The 17,132-nt window shown below is 39.9% G+C and overlaps 1 protein-coding gene across 1 annotated transcript in view; it reads left to right on the top strand.

Annotated features, from left to right (window-relative positions):
- adamts10 (ADAM metallopeptidase with thrombospondin type 1 motif, 10) overlaps positions 1-17,132 on the top strand; it is a 75,992-nt gene that overhangs the window by 13,705 nt on the left and 45,155 nt on the right. The window contains exons 3-7 of the mRNA XM_041790585.1: positions 5,001-5,140; positions 6,617-6,826; positions 11,912-12,080; positions 13,402-13,598; positions 15,141-15,224. Coding sequence (XP_041646519.1) covers positions 5,001-5,140; positions 6,617-6,826; positions 11,912-12,080; positions 13,402-13,598; positions 15,141-15,224 — 800 coding nt within the window. The remainder of the gene's footprint in view (positions 1-5,000; positions 5,141-6,616; positions 6,827-11,911; positions 12,081-13,401; positions 13,599-15,140; positions 15,225-17,132) is intronic.

Genomic DNA, 17,132 nt, shown 5'->3' with positions numbered 1-17,132 from the left:
AAAAACACTTTTTTGGGGGGGGGGGGGGGGGGGGGGGGTCCAGTTATATATAAAGGGGTACTTTCAAATATAAGGTTTTGCATTTTTTGTGCTACTTAATATTTGTATAGACACTGAAAAATTATCATTATTCTCTGCATTTTCCTTGATAATCAAGCAAGTAAACTCATACATTTATATATAATATCACTATTGCAATACTATCCTGTATAACCACAGTTGCACATTATTACCAAATCGTGCAGCATTGGTATAAAATGTTAAACAAACTAATAATAATCCAGTTAAGTCAAGTGCAGTGGTTAAGCCTTCTCTCACCCAGTGCAGTTTTTATCATGTCCTTATTGGTTGCTACCCTTGCAAAGCCAGTAGGTTAGCCAGATGCCATATCTATCATCAGACAGATCCATCTTGCAAAGCTTCAAGCTGAAACATTTGTACCTTGCCAAAACCAGTCAGCGTCATATGAAGAGAAAGAGGTGGTAGCTCCAGGCGTGGTTAGTTGTTTTGCAAACCTTTAAACACAGGTGTCAGTGAGAGGTTTGTGTGGATGCATCTATGGTGGCTGTTTTATCAGAAAACATTTTATTGTTAGTTGAAGAGGACAGATGTGCACTGAAAGCTTTTCTTGTGCGAAATATGTTTTTGCTCTTCTCCTGACCAGTTCACCAGCAAGAATTTGATTTACTGACTGCACTTATAGTGAGCAGTTACATCTGTCTATTGAGATGATGTTATGTAGTTTGCTTCCCAGGGTGGTGCACTCCTCCTACATGTATTCTGTTGCTCTGAATGGCCCATAATTAATGTGACAGAACATTTTTCCGATCACCCAATTTTTTATTTATTTAGTTTTTGAAAGTTCTTGCAAACACATTCTGTGAGTTGTCATCCAGATGATTGTGAAACATATTCCATGCTAGGATCTCTTATCAGTCTCATTTCCAGATTTTCAAACAAAAGCTCTTCTAAACACTATCTGCCTGAAGAGGAATCAGCAGACAGATAAAATTGGTGACTTTCTGTTAATCAAAGTGGAGCATGTAGATGCTTTAGACAGAGTTCATACAGGACAACGACAAAAACAGACGGGTGAACTGAAAAGGAGTTAGAGAGGAAGCAGTTCTATTGTTGCAGATATCCTCTTTGAAAGCTGTATTAAGTGTAAACTACTCATGTAGTTAATACTGAATAACCACAGCGTCTTTCTGTCTTGTAGTTAATACTGAATAAGCACAGCGTCTTTCTGACTTGTAGTTAATACTGAATAACCACAGCGTCTTTCTGTCTTGTAGTAGCCGTTTCAGATGAAGCAGAGAAGCCTTTGGCCTGAGGTGCCATGAAGGTGTGTCAGAGATGGAGGGAGGAACATTTTCCACCCAGAATACTTCCTTCCACTATTTTCATAGGGTGATAACAGACACCAGGGTGATGCCCCGCTTATGGGTGGATGCCTGTAATTATCAGCACAGAAGCTCTTTCAGCCAGCCTACTGTTAAATTTAGCTAGTGTGTTTCCACTGTCTGCTAGCCTTTTTTTTTTTTTTTTTTTTTTACTTTAAAGTCTGGTCAATAGCTTCTTTTGCCTCTGCAAGGCCATGAGAGATAAAACATCAAATATGATTATTAGCTTATGCTCTCAGGGTTGTTTTGGTTGAGGCTCTTCTTTACATCTAGATGCTGAAATTTTACATTTGAAAATAACGAAAAGCTAATGAAAATGTTCCTGCCTTTGCATGTAACTTTTGTATATGCATTAGCTGATGTGGGTGACTGAACTCGCAACTCTAGCTAAACTGTTGGACATATTTGAAGCAATGTTAGACCAAAAAAAAATCTATATTGAATAGGTGAAGTTGTTTCTTTATGAATACATAGATATTTCAGTGCAAAATTCAGATTCTGATTCAGATTTCTTAGATATGAGACAGAGCTTACATTTGATAGAATGATATGTTTTAGGTGGACTCTAAGTGGCTCCATTAGGTGCTCTAATGAAGGTAAAATATTGTGTATATATACACAGTACGTCATGTAATCCCACTCACAAAAAATCCAGCTATCCCTGTGAACCATATAACTGTATGCCTTTTTTTTCTCCTGTTGTTTTTTGTGTCAGTAATAGGACAACCTGTAGAGAAATCGTTTTAGGTGGTTGTAAAAAGCACTTCCTTTCAAACTTGTAGTTCAAACTCCATGCTCATTTGTTTTAATGGTTTTCATTATAGCAGGGTCTATTCTGTGTGAGGTCTCATTAGTTTGTTCCTTTGAGTTAAGTTTTTATTTACTTTATTATCACCCTTCCTTCATTTTCCCTCCAGGATCTTTTCCTGTGTTTCAAAGGCAATTGTAATACCACCTACTGATTACTTGCTGTGGGTTTGGATGGATGTGTTTTAGGAAACAGCTAAGATCTATGAGGAGGGTAAAGTCTTTGAAAAAGTTTTGGAATAAGGCTGATGTTTTTTTTGGTGACCTTAAGTGCTTGTTAAGGTTGTATCTAGCCATTGGTGTTTGGCTATGTAGGGGAATATCTTGTAGACCACTTTTTGAAATATTTGTAAAGCTATGTCTTGGTTGCTAATCAGTAGTTTTATGGAAGCCTGAACAAAGAATCAAATTGATATTTGTGGACCTTTTTAATATTTAAAGTTAATCTTTATTTGAAAATAATGATGTAAAATAAAATACAAAGTTTTGTAATCCACAAAAGTATCCAGAAGAAGAAAACATAACTTTAAAGCCAAAATGTTACCTGCCTAGCTCAAAACAACACACTATTTAGCTGTTAGCTAGTTGATGATGCTAGTTGTTTGACATAGATGTATACACGCAGATACTGCACTTGGGCTTGCAAGATGTGTCATGTGGGCACCATATGCAAGAGTTGCAGTCAGAGCTGACCATGAATGTAAGTCAATGATGGCAGGAGGTCTGTGCACAGTTAAAATGCCCATAACTCACGTAAAAATAAATCAATTTTCAAGTTGTGTTTTTTGTCACAAAAGCTTTATGAAAAAGCTTTAATAGCAGCCCAATAATGTCCTTCACCTTAACTATAAGGTGAAAGACATTATATAAGAACACTGAAAAATAGCATTCATGACCTGCCCCCAATTACTAACACTATATTCTACCATAAAATATATAAATTAAATTCATCACAATTATTATATTGCAAAGCTTCAGTCTTAAAATTTTTTACCTTGTTTGAAAATGAACCTGACCAATCAGTGTCAATTAAGGAGAATGAGGAGAATGGCAATGACCAAGCATTTAGCTTGGATGCAGCTATATTGTAGCAGCAGTTTTATCAGAACCAGGTCATATTTCTTAATTTAGATAAGAGCAAAGAGCCTCGCTGAAAGCTTGTCTTGGCAGAGAATTTGTTTTTGTACTTCTCCCGATCGGCCTCTGCATGAGTTTTATCCACTAACAAGTTCGACTGTTCATAAACTACAGGGCACAAGTCTGTCAAGCTCAGGTTACAAAAAAAAGAATGGCCCCAAAAGAAATTGGATTTGATTTTGCAGTTTCCCTTCATACATTCACATTTGCCAAGTATTATGGGCTTATAGTACATATGTTGCTGTTTGTTCTGTAGAGATTCACTGTTAGCTGATATTTGGTGACAAATTTCAGTATGAAAACCTGTTTCTTATTGGATCAAGTATCCTGGATCATAAATGAATGTCTGAGGTTTGTGACAAAGCAAATGGTTAAGAAATTCATTTTTCTATTTTTTGTACATTTTAATTGCGGAGACCTCCTGCTGTCATTGATCTACATTTAACGTCAGCTGTGACTTCACCTCTTCAATATGACGCCCAAGAAGTGCCCAGACAGTACCTAGCTGCTTGGCTACAGTGGATGTTAGTTTTCTGTCATTGCCCGTGTACTTCCGAAATGTTAAAGGTTTTTAAAGAAGATATTAATCATTGAGTATAACTGTTTTATTATAAGTGATAGCAGTGATGGATAAATCAATGCCTTAAAGTCTTTTATCGATCAATGCTTAGAAAAAGGTAGCCTAGTCCAAAAGAGTTCAAACAAGTTGGAGAAATAAGGGCTAGCATGTAACAGCTGGGATGTACAATAGATGGAAAAGTAGCAAGCAGGTTAGCTAATGAAGCCATGCTGAGCAGGTGTGCAGCATGATTGGGTGGCCAGGTAATGTGAATAAAATGAAGATTGTTCTTATTTTTACCTTGATTTTAAAGGCCAACCAGCTTCCTGGAATGATTGCATGTTTTGGGTTATTTTTCCTACAAAAATGCAGACTCATTCATCATTTGTTGAAAAGAGAACAAAAGACTGTCCATTCTTGTCTTCATGACAGAAACCATTTAGATGGTGAACAAATTTTTCTCCAAACTTTCCATGTCAAAGAAACAGTACAACCTCACGAGTTCCATGTGAAGACTGTATTTATAATTGTGCTTTCTATTTATTCAAGCCAGACCTATCCACTGCTTACAGAGTGTTTTTTCCCCGGTACAGAGCTCTCCAAGTCTGTACCAGGGACCTCTGATCTCTGGGTATTTACTTTGTGTGGGAAGGGGGCTGCTTCTCCACCAACCAGGGCCAAAGGTTTGATGAAAACTTGGATCATTTACTGGTGACCTTTCCCCGTTAGTTAGCTGACATTGGCTGTTTGGAGCTGTGTGTGTTTAGACAATAAATCTCCACCAGGCCCCGGCACAGACTAGAACAGACAGGAAGTATACAGTTTCAGAGTAACCATGGCAACATTCCTTTGGCCTCAAAGAGAAGGGGGGGGTTCTCAAAGTGGAGGAATCTTGTCAGTAATTGGCCAAAAAAAAAAAAACTTTTCTTTGCCAACTGGGTTACTCTCTCAATAAAAAAACCTCCATTGCTTTGTTCAGAATAGGCAACTCCCAAATGTTTTGAGTTTGAGTAAATTAAATCTAGCCTAATTTAAACTTAAACAAGTTAAACTCTGATCTTGATTCTATGCCTTCTCCATTTCCCTCCTTTAAGCTGCCTTTCTGACCAGTCTCGGCCAGTATGAGATTGCCATTCCAGTACGAGTTGGACCGAATGGCGAAATGCTGGAAGCAGAAACACCTCAACACCACGGAAGAAGAAGACGCAGCACTGAAGACAGGCTGCCTGACTCTGTAAGAATCACTTTTGTGTGTTTTTCTGTCTTTTAATGCAGTGGAAAAGGGAAAACAGGCATCCAAACTGATGTGGCCCTATGTGAACAAGTATCCCCCCCTTTGTCTTGGTAAATCATGAAGTAAGCTAAAAGATCTCAAAAGCTGGCGTGCCGGTAGTTGAGTGGTTAAGGCGCATGCCATATACACAGGCGACCTGGGTTCGACTATCCACTGTCCTATCTAATAAAGGCCAAAAATAAATCTTAAAAAAAAACAAATAAAAAAGATCTCAAAAGCAACTAATGATACCATGTTCTTAAGTAATCCAATAACAAATGAGAAAAAAATTAATTGACATCTATCAGCCTGGAAAGGGTTTAGCCATAGCCATTTGTAAGATTTCGGATCCAGTGAACCAAGGTGAGAATCTAATGGAGAAGACTTGGAACCGTGGCGAACCTTCTAGGAGTTGCCCACCTACCAAAATTATTCCAAGAGCGCAACTCATCCAGGTGGTCACAGAAAAACCCAGAACAGCATCTTAAGACCTTACTGGCCTCAGTTAAGGTCAGTGTTCATGATTCAACAATAAAAAAGAGGCTGGGCAAAAATGGCATCCATGGAAAAGTTCCAAGAAGAAAACTACTGCTGATGAAAAAGAACACAAAGGCTTATCTCACATTTGACGAATACATCTTGATGAACCTCAAGACTGTTAGGAAAATATTCAGTGGACAAAAGTGGAACTTTTTGGAAGGTGTGCATCCCGCCACATCTGGCGTAAAGCTAACAGCATTTTATCAAAAGAATTTCATATCAACAGTTAATCATGGTGGTGGCAGTGTGATGGTCTGGGGCTGCTTTGCTGCTTCAGGACCTGGACGACTTACCGTAATTGATGGAACTATGAATTCTGCTCTCTACCAGAAAATCCTGAAGGAGTGTCCGGCCATCAGTTCATGACCTCAAGATCAAGCGCAATTGGGTTATGCAGCAGGACAATGATCTGAAACACACCAGCAAGTCCACCTCTGAATGGCCTAAAAAAATGAAGGTCTTAGCGTGGCCTAGTCAAAGTTCAGACTTAAATCCTGTTGAGTTATTGTGGCATGACCTTTAGGAGGCTTGATTCTTGAAAACCTTCCAATGTGGCCGAATCAAACAATTCTGCAAAGAAGAGTGTGCTAAAATTCCTCTACAACGATGGGAAAGACTTGCTAGTTATTGCAAATGCTTGCTTGCAGTTTTTGCTACCAAGGATGGCATAAGCAGTTATTACATTTAGGAGGCAATAACTTTATCACACTGGGCTAGGTAACATTACAGTTTGTTTATGTTCTGAAAAATTTAAATGAGACAAATATGCAAAAATAAAAAAAGAAATTAGAAAGGGGCAAAAACCTTTTCACAGTGCTTTATATCTTTAAATTATCCTCCAGAATCTTTTTAATTAAAGAGCATTTTAAAACTGATCTTTTACTTTCCACCCCTTAGCTCTTCTACCAGCTGTCTACATCACAGAACAACTTCCTGCTGAACCTGACACTGCAGGGAGGCCTCCTGTCCCGGCAGTTCAGGGTGGAGTACTGGAAGCGAGGAAGATTAGCCTGGAGTCATCCCTACTCTCCCCACTGTCACTATGTAGGACACCTCCAAGACCAGCCGACCTCCAGCAAAGTGGCCCTGAGCAACTGTAACGGCCTGGTAGGGCTAAAACCCACACACCTAATCCACATCTAATTCACTGAGCGAGGTCAGCAGAAGCAGTGCTGGCTCAGCAAATAAGGGATCAGTAATGGTTGGTTCTGACTTCAAAGCATGAAATTTTAACAAACCTTGAGCACTCACTGGAGCTTTAATCTTTGTCCAAACCATGCAGTGTGGCCCTCAGACACTGAAACAACCTAGAATGAAATTCCAGCTACTTTACAACTTTAACCTAACCTTAGGATGCTCTTTCATCTTATTTTTATTCCTGCGGATTAAACCCAAGAGCAGAGGACACGATAATTTGGTGCTAAAATCCAGTACTACGGCTACAAATCACTCTGTTTGACTCAATTAGAGCTTAATAGAGAAATTGGAATCACTGTTTTCTGTTTCAGCATGCAAATGGGCAGTGTTTTTTGTTTGGTTGAAAAGAGTAAGAAAATATCCTTTTTGACGCAAAAAGATGCTGTAGTTTATCTTGCAGCCCTTCTGTTGCAAAGTCCTCTGACTTCAGATTCTAATACCAAAGGCAACAAGTGTATGCATGCTCTCTTGGAGCTGTTTAAAGGCTGACTGTATAAAATAGCCTAGGTGCTGTGTTTAATTTAAATATTTCAGAATTCAGCACTTTTGATATGCTGGAACAACTATAGTCTTCATATTTACCCCTTAGCAAAGCATCAGTCTCTTCAGCTATTTCCCATTCTCATCACGTCATCTGTTTATTTTTGCCTCAAACCAGAAGATCAAAGTTGTTGCTCCCTTATTCTCACTTGAATGGCTCGCTTATCTGTGGTGTAGCATTTTGTTAGCTGAAATAATTTTCCGGTATTGTGTATCTGTGTATCCTCTCACCAGAAACAGCAGGCTCCACAATAACAGTTGTATACACAGCTGAGGATTAGATGTGTTCACAAAGCGTTAATAAAGCGCACACGTAATTACTGTTGGTCAGACCCGCGTGAGCGCATTCAGCAGCGAGCGGGCTGTGTGTCCAGGGGAGCATCACTAACTTTATTATGGGATTAAAGGCACTTTGAAAGCAGCCGCGGTGAGTCGAGGGGAGACACTCCCTCCGACTGACACATCTGAGCAGAATCAAAGGAAGTGTTAGTGTATCGCTCTCTGTCTCACTCGCTCATTTTTCTTGCTCTCATTCACCCTTTCATGCTCTCACGTGTGTTAGTCGGTGAGTGTGGTCCTGGTCCACACTCCACCAGTAGAGGACTCTCAGAGGGGGAACGGGGTTTGCATTGGGATGGTCTGAACACAGAGCATATGATGAACTGTTATAATACATGTAATGAGTTCGAAAGAAAACTAGCTAAATATTTTTATACTTAAAGTATTCTAATGTAACCAACTTATTCTTTTAGATATATATGGACAAAAGTATTTGATCACCTAACCATTACACCAACGGGGACTGTAATTACATTGTATTCAATTACCTATACTTTGATATACTTTTCAATCTTGGTCCAACTCTGGTGAGCCCTTGGGATCTGTACCCTCAGTTTCCCTTTCTTAGCTTACAGGAGTGACACCCAGAGTGGTCTTCTGCTGCTGTAGCCAATCTGTTTTAAGGTCCGATGTGTTGTGTGTTCAGAGATGCTCTGTAGAAAACCTTGAGATCTGATTGTTTTTCTATGAGCCTGAAATAGTCTTGTTTTTCTCCTTTGACATCAATAAAGCAGTTTGGTACAGAGAACTGCCTCTCACTGGATATTTTTTCTTTTCCAGACCATCCTTTATTAACCCTAGAGATGATTGTGTGTGACAAACCAAGTAGATCAACTGTTTGTGAAATATGAAGACTTATCCATCTTGTACAGAGAGCCATTTGACATTCAAAATTACTTAAATCACTTTCTTCCCAAGTCTTATGCTTGCATAAACTTCAGTAGATTGTCTTTGCCATGCCTAAATGCATTGGCTGCTGCTATGTGATTGGCAGATTAGATATTTGTGTTACAGGTATTTACCTGTTTCTTTGAATTTAAATTAGAGTCTTGCAGCCCTTAATGGGAGTTTAATTCTGCTGTATTGAAAGCTAAGGGTCCCACAGAGGGCCTAAGATTCACTCCTTCCATGCCCTAACTTACCCAGCCTGCTTTAGTACTTATTCTTCTCTGTCCGTATCAAGAGAATAAGGGAAAAACTTATTACTAGCTCATTGGAACATGTGAGATAATGTGTTTTACATGCATTGGTAAACATTAGACCAGGGGTGTCAAACTTCTGGCCCGCGGGCCACTTCCAGCTTGCTAGCTGGTGCCCGCGAGACATTTTGGGAAATAGATGGACATTTTTAAAAAATATATTAATTTTCAATATTTACAAACAAAGGTGTTTGAAATACCAATTTTCACTCATTTGTCATGATTTATCTATAATACAGAAAAGAAAGATCATAATATGATGCAATAAATGAGTTGAATATGGCACATTGGACTCACTTTAGAGCAGGGAGGAACATCGTAAAAAGACACACAGCAGCACGCATAGCAGTGCAACTGCTTCTTTACCGTAAACATAATGTCCAAAAAGAGGCTGATACAGACTGCATGATTTTTAAGACTGAAGGAGAAGGATTTATTTCGTCTATTTTTTAAAAATTTTTATTTATTGGTTTATTTATTAAGATGAAACAACCATGCACAGCTGCACCTTGCTCTCTCAGAGTTTGGTCCAGTCTGCACCTCAGTTTTCCTGTTTCCTTCCTCGGGCCTTAACGAATGCCAGAGGTTTTTGCATTGTAAAACAAAACTTCTGTCCCTGTGGGGGATTGAAGCTGCTCCCAGGATAAATAAATACTTTCCCTGCATAACTGTCTATCAGCCACAAACACAGATATCGTATCTCACCTCTCACTTCAACCTCCAGCCTGATTTAATCCCTCATTATAATAATTTTGTGATGCCAAACTAATATCAACCAAATTTACTTAGATACAATTTAATTTTATGTCAACAAGAAGTGCAATTATGGTCTTGATCACTTACATTTAAACTGGACATCGTTTATAACTCATGTAGCATATTTAACTCCAGGTCTTGGCAAAGGTAAAAAATCTCATAACAACAAAACAGATACTTTATAACTGAACATTTATCCTAACCTGGACACAGGCTGTCCTATGACATGAGAGTTCAGCATGTTTAGTCTTGGAGGAGTGCTAAAAGGCATGAAAACGCATGCATGGAGATGGCCCCGTTCATGATGCGTGCACGGATGTTGGAAGATTCAGAGAGAACGGACATGCAGAAGAACTACTGTTGGGGCTCAGACATGTACTTAAAAGTCAAGTTTTCACTCAGCAGGTGAGGGTTTGTAGCTCTATGAGTATTATGTTTGTGCAGCAGTCTGGAATAAATAATAATAATAAGTAATAAAGCAGGATCTTCCTCTCTCTCTCTTTCTCATCTCTACCCTCCTTTCTCTCACTCACTCATCTCCTCTCTGGACTCGGTGCACTGATCCCAGGCCAGGTAAAATAAGGATCAGATCAGATAATGTGAACAGGTTACCATTTTAAAGCCATAAACAGTCATGCTGAATGTATATTTCTTATGAATATTCCAGTTTTGTAAATTTAGCATCAGTGGGTCTTAAAAACGTTAAAAAATCTGAAAGAAAAAAAAAACGCCATGTGATGCAAAGACAGCATAAATCCTGTCTAAAGTAGCTAATATATACCTTTTTGTGTGTATATATATCAGAGCGTGTGAACAGAGCGGGAGCGAGCGGGAAGCGCGAGCGGAAGGATTTTGGCCAGAGCGCAGAGTGTTTTTTTTTTTTAAAAAGCTGGACAGGCACCTTATCTTGCGCTCCATCCCGCTCCAATTTCGCTCCAGTACTGCTCACACCATGTGTCTGAAGCATGTCTCGCCCAGAATGCATCTGCAAGAATTTGTATCCGTGAAGCATCCTGTGTTGGTTTCACTGCTCCTGCAAAGAGACAGCGACATCCAGCACGTCAGACTGGGCTTTCCACCGGAATAATCCAAGAGACTTGAGATGCCTACACAGTGTTGATATACTAATATTAACACCATCGTCATTTTTTAAAAACATCAGTATTTCCCAGTGTCTGAAACCGAGAAGATGGTAATGGTAATGCACTTCCGTGTTTTCGTTGAGTGAGCAGTGAGTGATTTAATGAGCGGAGTGGCGTGAATCCCCTCTGAGCGGATGAGCGGGCGCAAGGAACAGCTCTTTGAGCGAGGAGCGGGAAATCTCATCGCTCCACTCCGCTCACATGCTCTGATATGTGTATGTATATATATATATATATATATATATATATATATATATATATATATATATATATGTATCCCGATACAGGGGTGCCAATATCAATATATTGCGATATATTGCAATACTATGAGCAGGGTGATATATTGCGATAGTATTGACTGTATTTATGGTTGCATGAGTAAAAACCAGGGGTAGCTTTAGCAGGCTTCTTTCACGTTAGCTGTTAGCCGCTAAGCTATAGCTATGTTGTCAGGTCTATCATGTTGTCTGACTACTTATCTCTGGCATGGCATATCTTACAAACGACTTGACTCCTGTCTAAGTTTGTACTGTGTTTAATGTTTTGGAAGACAAAATAAGTCCACACATCCGCTATGAATGCAGCAGAAGCTGCACTGCTCTGTAGGCACGAGCAACTGGCTCGCTCAGACTGGAAGCCTCACGTGATCTCGTTGTCTAAGCAGAGGAGAAGAGGGAACAGTGAACTGCTTGCTGCCAGTTGGCGGTGCCTGCCGTAAACTAGCGGTCAGGGGGTGAAATTACACCACAAACTACCACACCAACAAAGTAAATTATTGATTAAAAAATATCGATACTGCATTTTAAGATATCACTACAGTATTGTGCCGCGAAATATCACGATAATATATACATGTTGCTAAAAAAATAGCCCAGCCCACAGAACACCTGAATACATTTGACACCCCTGCATTAGACCACTTATTAAATGTAATTTTTTGATGTTGGTATCACAAACAAAGTTCTTGTGTTATTTTACTCTTTTATTCTGTTCTATTCTGTGCATGTGTGTCTTTGCAGCAGGGGGTGATTGTTGCAGGAGGAGAGGAGTACCTGATTGAACCCCTTGTCTCACCAGATAATCAGACCCGGATGGATAGGGGGGAGAGAGCAGAGGGGCGCCCCCATGTGGTTTACAAGCGATCATCGCTCCGCCATCAGTACAAAGGCCTGTCATGTGGAGTCATTGGTGAGAGGCGACACATTTTGGTGTTTTAAGTCCAGACTGGAGAAGTAAACTGCACCAGGCTGATTTGCCTTGCAGCCAGTAGGAGAAGATTGTGGTTGTGTCTGAGCCTCAGAAGTGATTGGGTGTGACTGGGTTTGCTGCTCAGGGCGTGACGGAAAAACTAAAGTACATCTTTTAGCAAATAAAAGTTTATAAAAACGTCCAGCTCTGTAATTCTTTGTATCTGGCATCATACTGCTTGCTTAAGCTTGTCAGATGAATGTCTTTAAACTCTTGGCCACTTCTTGCAAATGCAATATGTTCAATAAGTACAGTGCATTCAGAAAGTGTTCCAACCCCCCTTACTGTTATCAATCTTGTTTTGTTGCAGCCTGATGTCACAACGGGGAGAAATCATTTTTATTCTCATTAATATACACTCAATACCTTATCATGACAAAGTGAAAAGAGAATTTAAAAATCTTTTTGCAAATTTATTAAAAATAAAACTTAAATATCACATCGGCATACATTTTTAGATCCTTGGCAAAATCACTTGAAATTTCTCTTGCTCTTTGCTAAACTTTTTCTATACCTTGAATGGAGTGCACCTGTGGTAAATTAAATTTATTGGCATGATTTGGAAAGGCACAGACCTCTGTATAGATAGCCTCACATGTTATAATGCATATCAGAGCAAAAACCACGCCATGAGGTCAAAGAAACTGCCTGCAGAGCTCAGAGACAGGATTGCAGCAAGGCACAAATCTGGGGAAGACTACAAAAAGGTTCCCAAGAGCACAGTGGCCACAGTGGCCTCCAAAATTCTCAAATGGAAAAAGTTTGGCACAACCAGGACTCTTCCAAGAGCCCAGCCAAACTGAGCAATCAGGGGAGAAGGGCCTTAGTAAAAGAGGTGACCAAGAGGTAACCTGATGGTCACTCTTACCAAGCCCCAGATGCAGCCCTCTGCTGATTTGTGTTTATGGCAGAATGGCTAGACATCAGCCTCAGGTCTGTGCAAAACACATGAAAGCTGGCTTAGAGTTTGTGAAATATGTCAATGTGAAAGCCAAGCAGACTTTCATGTTTTAACACCAACCTGAAGCCCAGATCATTGGAGGGCTGCAGTAATGGTTCTGGAAATCTCTAGAGCTCAATCAGAGTGTCCATCAGGTTCTTGGTCACCTCTTTTACTAAGCCCCTTCTCCCCCAACAGTGAGTCATGATTTTTGGTCTCAAAGATCTACTTTTAACCTGTCTTATTCTAGTCTTCTTCATGGAAGAAGTTGATAAATATATTTTTTGCTGATGAAATTAACACTGGTGTAATCTTTCCCAGATGAGAAGCCGATGAAAACTGCATCGTGGTGGCAGCGAACTCTGAAGACGCCTCCCCATCACCGTGGCCAGCTACCTCTAAAGCGCTCAGTTAGCCGAGAGCGCTACGTGGAGACGCTGGTTGTAGCTGACAAGATGATGGTGGGTTACCATGGTAGAAGGGACATCGAGCAGTACATCCTGGCTGTCATGAATATTGTAAGTTTTACAACACAAACGATGTAGAATGCACTACAAAGCTACTTTAAGAAAGGGAGATGTCAGAATGAGAATAAATCGTTAAGTTTAGTTTAAGTAGCAACAATTCATCAGCCAACCAAACTATTACAGCTTAGCTTTTAATAGGCTAGAAAAGTATTCAAAAAGTAACTTTTAGTACTTCACAAACACCAAGAATTAGAAAGGCATTAACTGGCTTGCACAACAGTGCATAAAAATGCTTCAAAAGTCCAATTCAAGGTTATTTATAGATGCATTAGTGATGTTGAGAGCCAGAGGAACAAATGCAGTGACCTATTTTGATTCCCTCAAGGAGAGACCACATGTTTTAGTCAACGGGGCTTAGGGTGTATGTCATCATCTGCACTATTTCTGTCACCAGGGATCTCTTCACACACTGTTAATCACTTTAAACTGATGCACACACGTGTTAGGAATGTATTTAATGAAGGGTTGTTCAGCTGCCATTGTTGCAAAGCAGGTTGAGTCCAGAGAATCACAGAAACCAGCAGTGTCTGCTCAGTGGTTTGCAGCAAAGTGGGGCTTTATTATACCAGACAGCCATAATGACAAGTGTCTGTGTGAAGCTTTAAGGCCAGTAGTGGTTTTTACACATCTTTTTACTACAGTTGGTGTTTAAACTCTTCAATTACCATTGCCACTTCTGGTGTGCTGATTTAAAGTCTGTTTCAGAGGCTTAAGGTCTTTGCACACCAATTTCTTATTTAAAATTGCCATACATTAAAAAGAGATAAGATCTTGTGTCATATTTATCATGTTTGCACCCTGACTCTGAAACTTTTATTGTTCCTTTTTTTTTTAGGACAAATTTTGTTTCGTTTTTGCATTTATTGGTGCATATACAAATCATTTAAAAATTTGACTATTCAAGGCAGCAGCTGCTGCTCCCTTTCTACCTCTCTCTCTTCCTCAAACTGAAACTTCACTTTAAATGCCAAATTTTGTAATCACAGCCACGTAACAAAGAGACTGAGCTGAAAAGTTCTAGCTCTATCTGTATAAAGGTTTCTGTCAGGAGTGGATTTCTTTCTTTTTCAAGGAGTGAAAGAGCCACAAAATTTTCTGCACAGATTTTTTCCTCCAGAACCAGACTTTTTGCCCTGTTCTGCAAATTTTTGCAATGAATAGAAAAATAAACGCATTAGACTTGGTGTGCACGGGTTGTGTGTGATGTCTTTTATCAGGTTACGGATCCAAAACTGCGTCTAAAAATAATGAACTTAGTGTGCAAAGACCTTAAGACTAGTTTGTCTCATATTTGAAGTGTTTGGTTAAAGCTTAAAATTGATTGGAGGGGGTGCCACAGGGATCCCTTCTCAGCCCACCTCTGTTTACTCTGAGCTTTTTAAAGACTGGGATTTTCTTTTCTAGGTCAGATCTAATGTGTGATAATTTACTCATGTCTATTTATAGGCTTTTTCATCCCTGGTTTCAGTGTGCTCAACTGGAACCTCAGCTGTTTTTTTAAGACTGGTCTTTTCTTGTTTCCCTGGAGGTCAGGTTGCCAAACTGTTCCAGGATTCTAGCCTGGGGAATGCAGTTAACATCGTGGTGACACGGCTCATCCTGCTCATGGAGGACCAGGTAAATAAACTCTGTGATTAACTGAAATAAGCTATATAACTTTCTCCTCTATGTAGGTCTGTGTGCTTGTTCTCATTACCTGCACAAAACTATTTCCCAACCAACATCTATGAGCTCCTTGTATGTGTCAAATGATTGCCTTATGGGTCTTTTCCTCCACCATTCCCGATGGACTTTTGGGTGTATAAGTGGGCCTTGGCTGTAGTGAAAGGGACACGAATGATGTAAGGTGGAGAGGAAGAGGGAGATTGGTGAGGAAAAGTGGAAACGGGAGGATATGGGGGGGAAGGGTTGTACCTGTCAAACAGAGCTGCTTTGTGACTGCTTGTGAACAGGGTCCTCTCTGACCATTGCTGTGATGCATGTCCAGGGCGAAGAGAAGCTTGAAGTTAGATTTAGATGCTGATGCAAAAACATCATCTTAATCTACTTGATACAGAGAGCTTGAGCAGACATGCATGCTTATATTTCATTGGCACTGTTTTCCTGTGATTAGGAGTCATCTTTAGCTGTTTTCTCAGGCCTCAACATATTTATCTCTTGTCACCAGAGTTCTGAAACCAAAAAACAAACAGAAATAGGCATAACTTTTCTCATAAGTGTGGGTGATTGTAGACAGTAGCGGACTAGTCTGTAACCAGCTCTACTATCCTGGGCTTGAGAAAATTAAGATTGATAGAAAAAAATTAAAATTACTTAAGCCTCGCCGCATGGGATTAGTGCTATCAGTAGAGCTATGATGATTTATGATAATCATGGAGGACGTCTGTGTTTTTAATTAAATGCAACTCAACCACGTCTCCAGTTTATAAAGTAACAGCTCAAGGGCAAATTACCTACCATAGTTCAGCCCACACAAAGGGCCTTGGGTAATACACTCTATTTAATACTAATATACACTGCCTTACTTTGGGTTGTGGTCTAATAAATTTGTTAAGCGCTGTACATTACTGTGCATAAGTGTCAGACTTATTTGGGCAAAGAGAGCCAGTTTCCATCAACACCATTAGACTTTTAAGCATGTTTTTGACAAAAATTGAGACTACAATAAGACGCACATGTGGGGAGTAAGCCAAATATATTTCCAGGGGTAAAAAGGCCCAGACACAAGCGATGCCATTGAGCTTGACCTTGTCTGCCAACCGACAAACATGTCTAGCTCGACCCTGTCGACCCCTTCACCACTTCCAGCCCCACGTTGAGGCACATCAGGCCCCATGATGAGTCCTTGGCTCCCTCCATGCCCAAAACCTAAATTCATGACTCTATCTCGGTAATTTAGAGTGCTAATTTTGTTTTACAGTTATCCATGCAACAACTTTTGACACTTAAAGGCTACTTTTCTATAAGTTATTTCAGTTAATATTAATAAATGTCTAATTTGCATTATTTACCTTTTTTTAAAGTCCACAATCCAAATGCAGGAGCAAGCATCTCTACTGTTTCAGTGCACACTGAACTTCTGCTCTGCCTCTCACAGCTTATCCTTACATGTGCCGGATTAGAAATGTGCCACTCAATATTCAGTAAACAGGTGATCTGCATGTGGAAGAGGGTTGACCTTAGCTCAAAGCCTTGTTGTGCACTGTCTCACTATTAAGGTTGTAGATTCTTGCTGGATGATTTAAGCGAGTGAACAGGCTTGAAAAGGGCACAGATTTAGAGCCCAGAGCCTACCACAGGCTGAAGTTCAGTTCATAAAAAGTGCTTGACCTCCGTATAGCCCAGTAGATGACTGGGCCATCTGTAACTGACCTTATTAGTGGCCCATTAACAGCCTGTGGTGAGACGTTGTGGCTGACCTCATAGTAATCAAGACCTTACAATCTGACAGATGAATCATACTGAATTAAAGCACAGTTAAAGAATGACTCTGAGGTTTCCTCTGTAGCTGTCTTATTAGAGAAC

Source organism: Cheilinus undulatus, linkage group 7, assembly GCF_018320785.1.
Source record: "Cheilinus undulatus linkage group 7, ASM1832078v1, whole genome shotgun sequence".
NCBI classification, from domain to species: Eukaryota; Metazoa; Chordata; class Actinopteri; order Labriformes; family Labridae; genus Cheilinus; species Cheilinus undulatus.
This window is presented reverse-complemented; position numbering and strand designations above follow the sequence as displayed.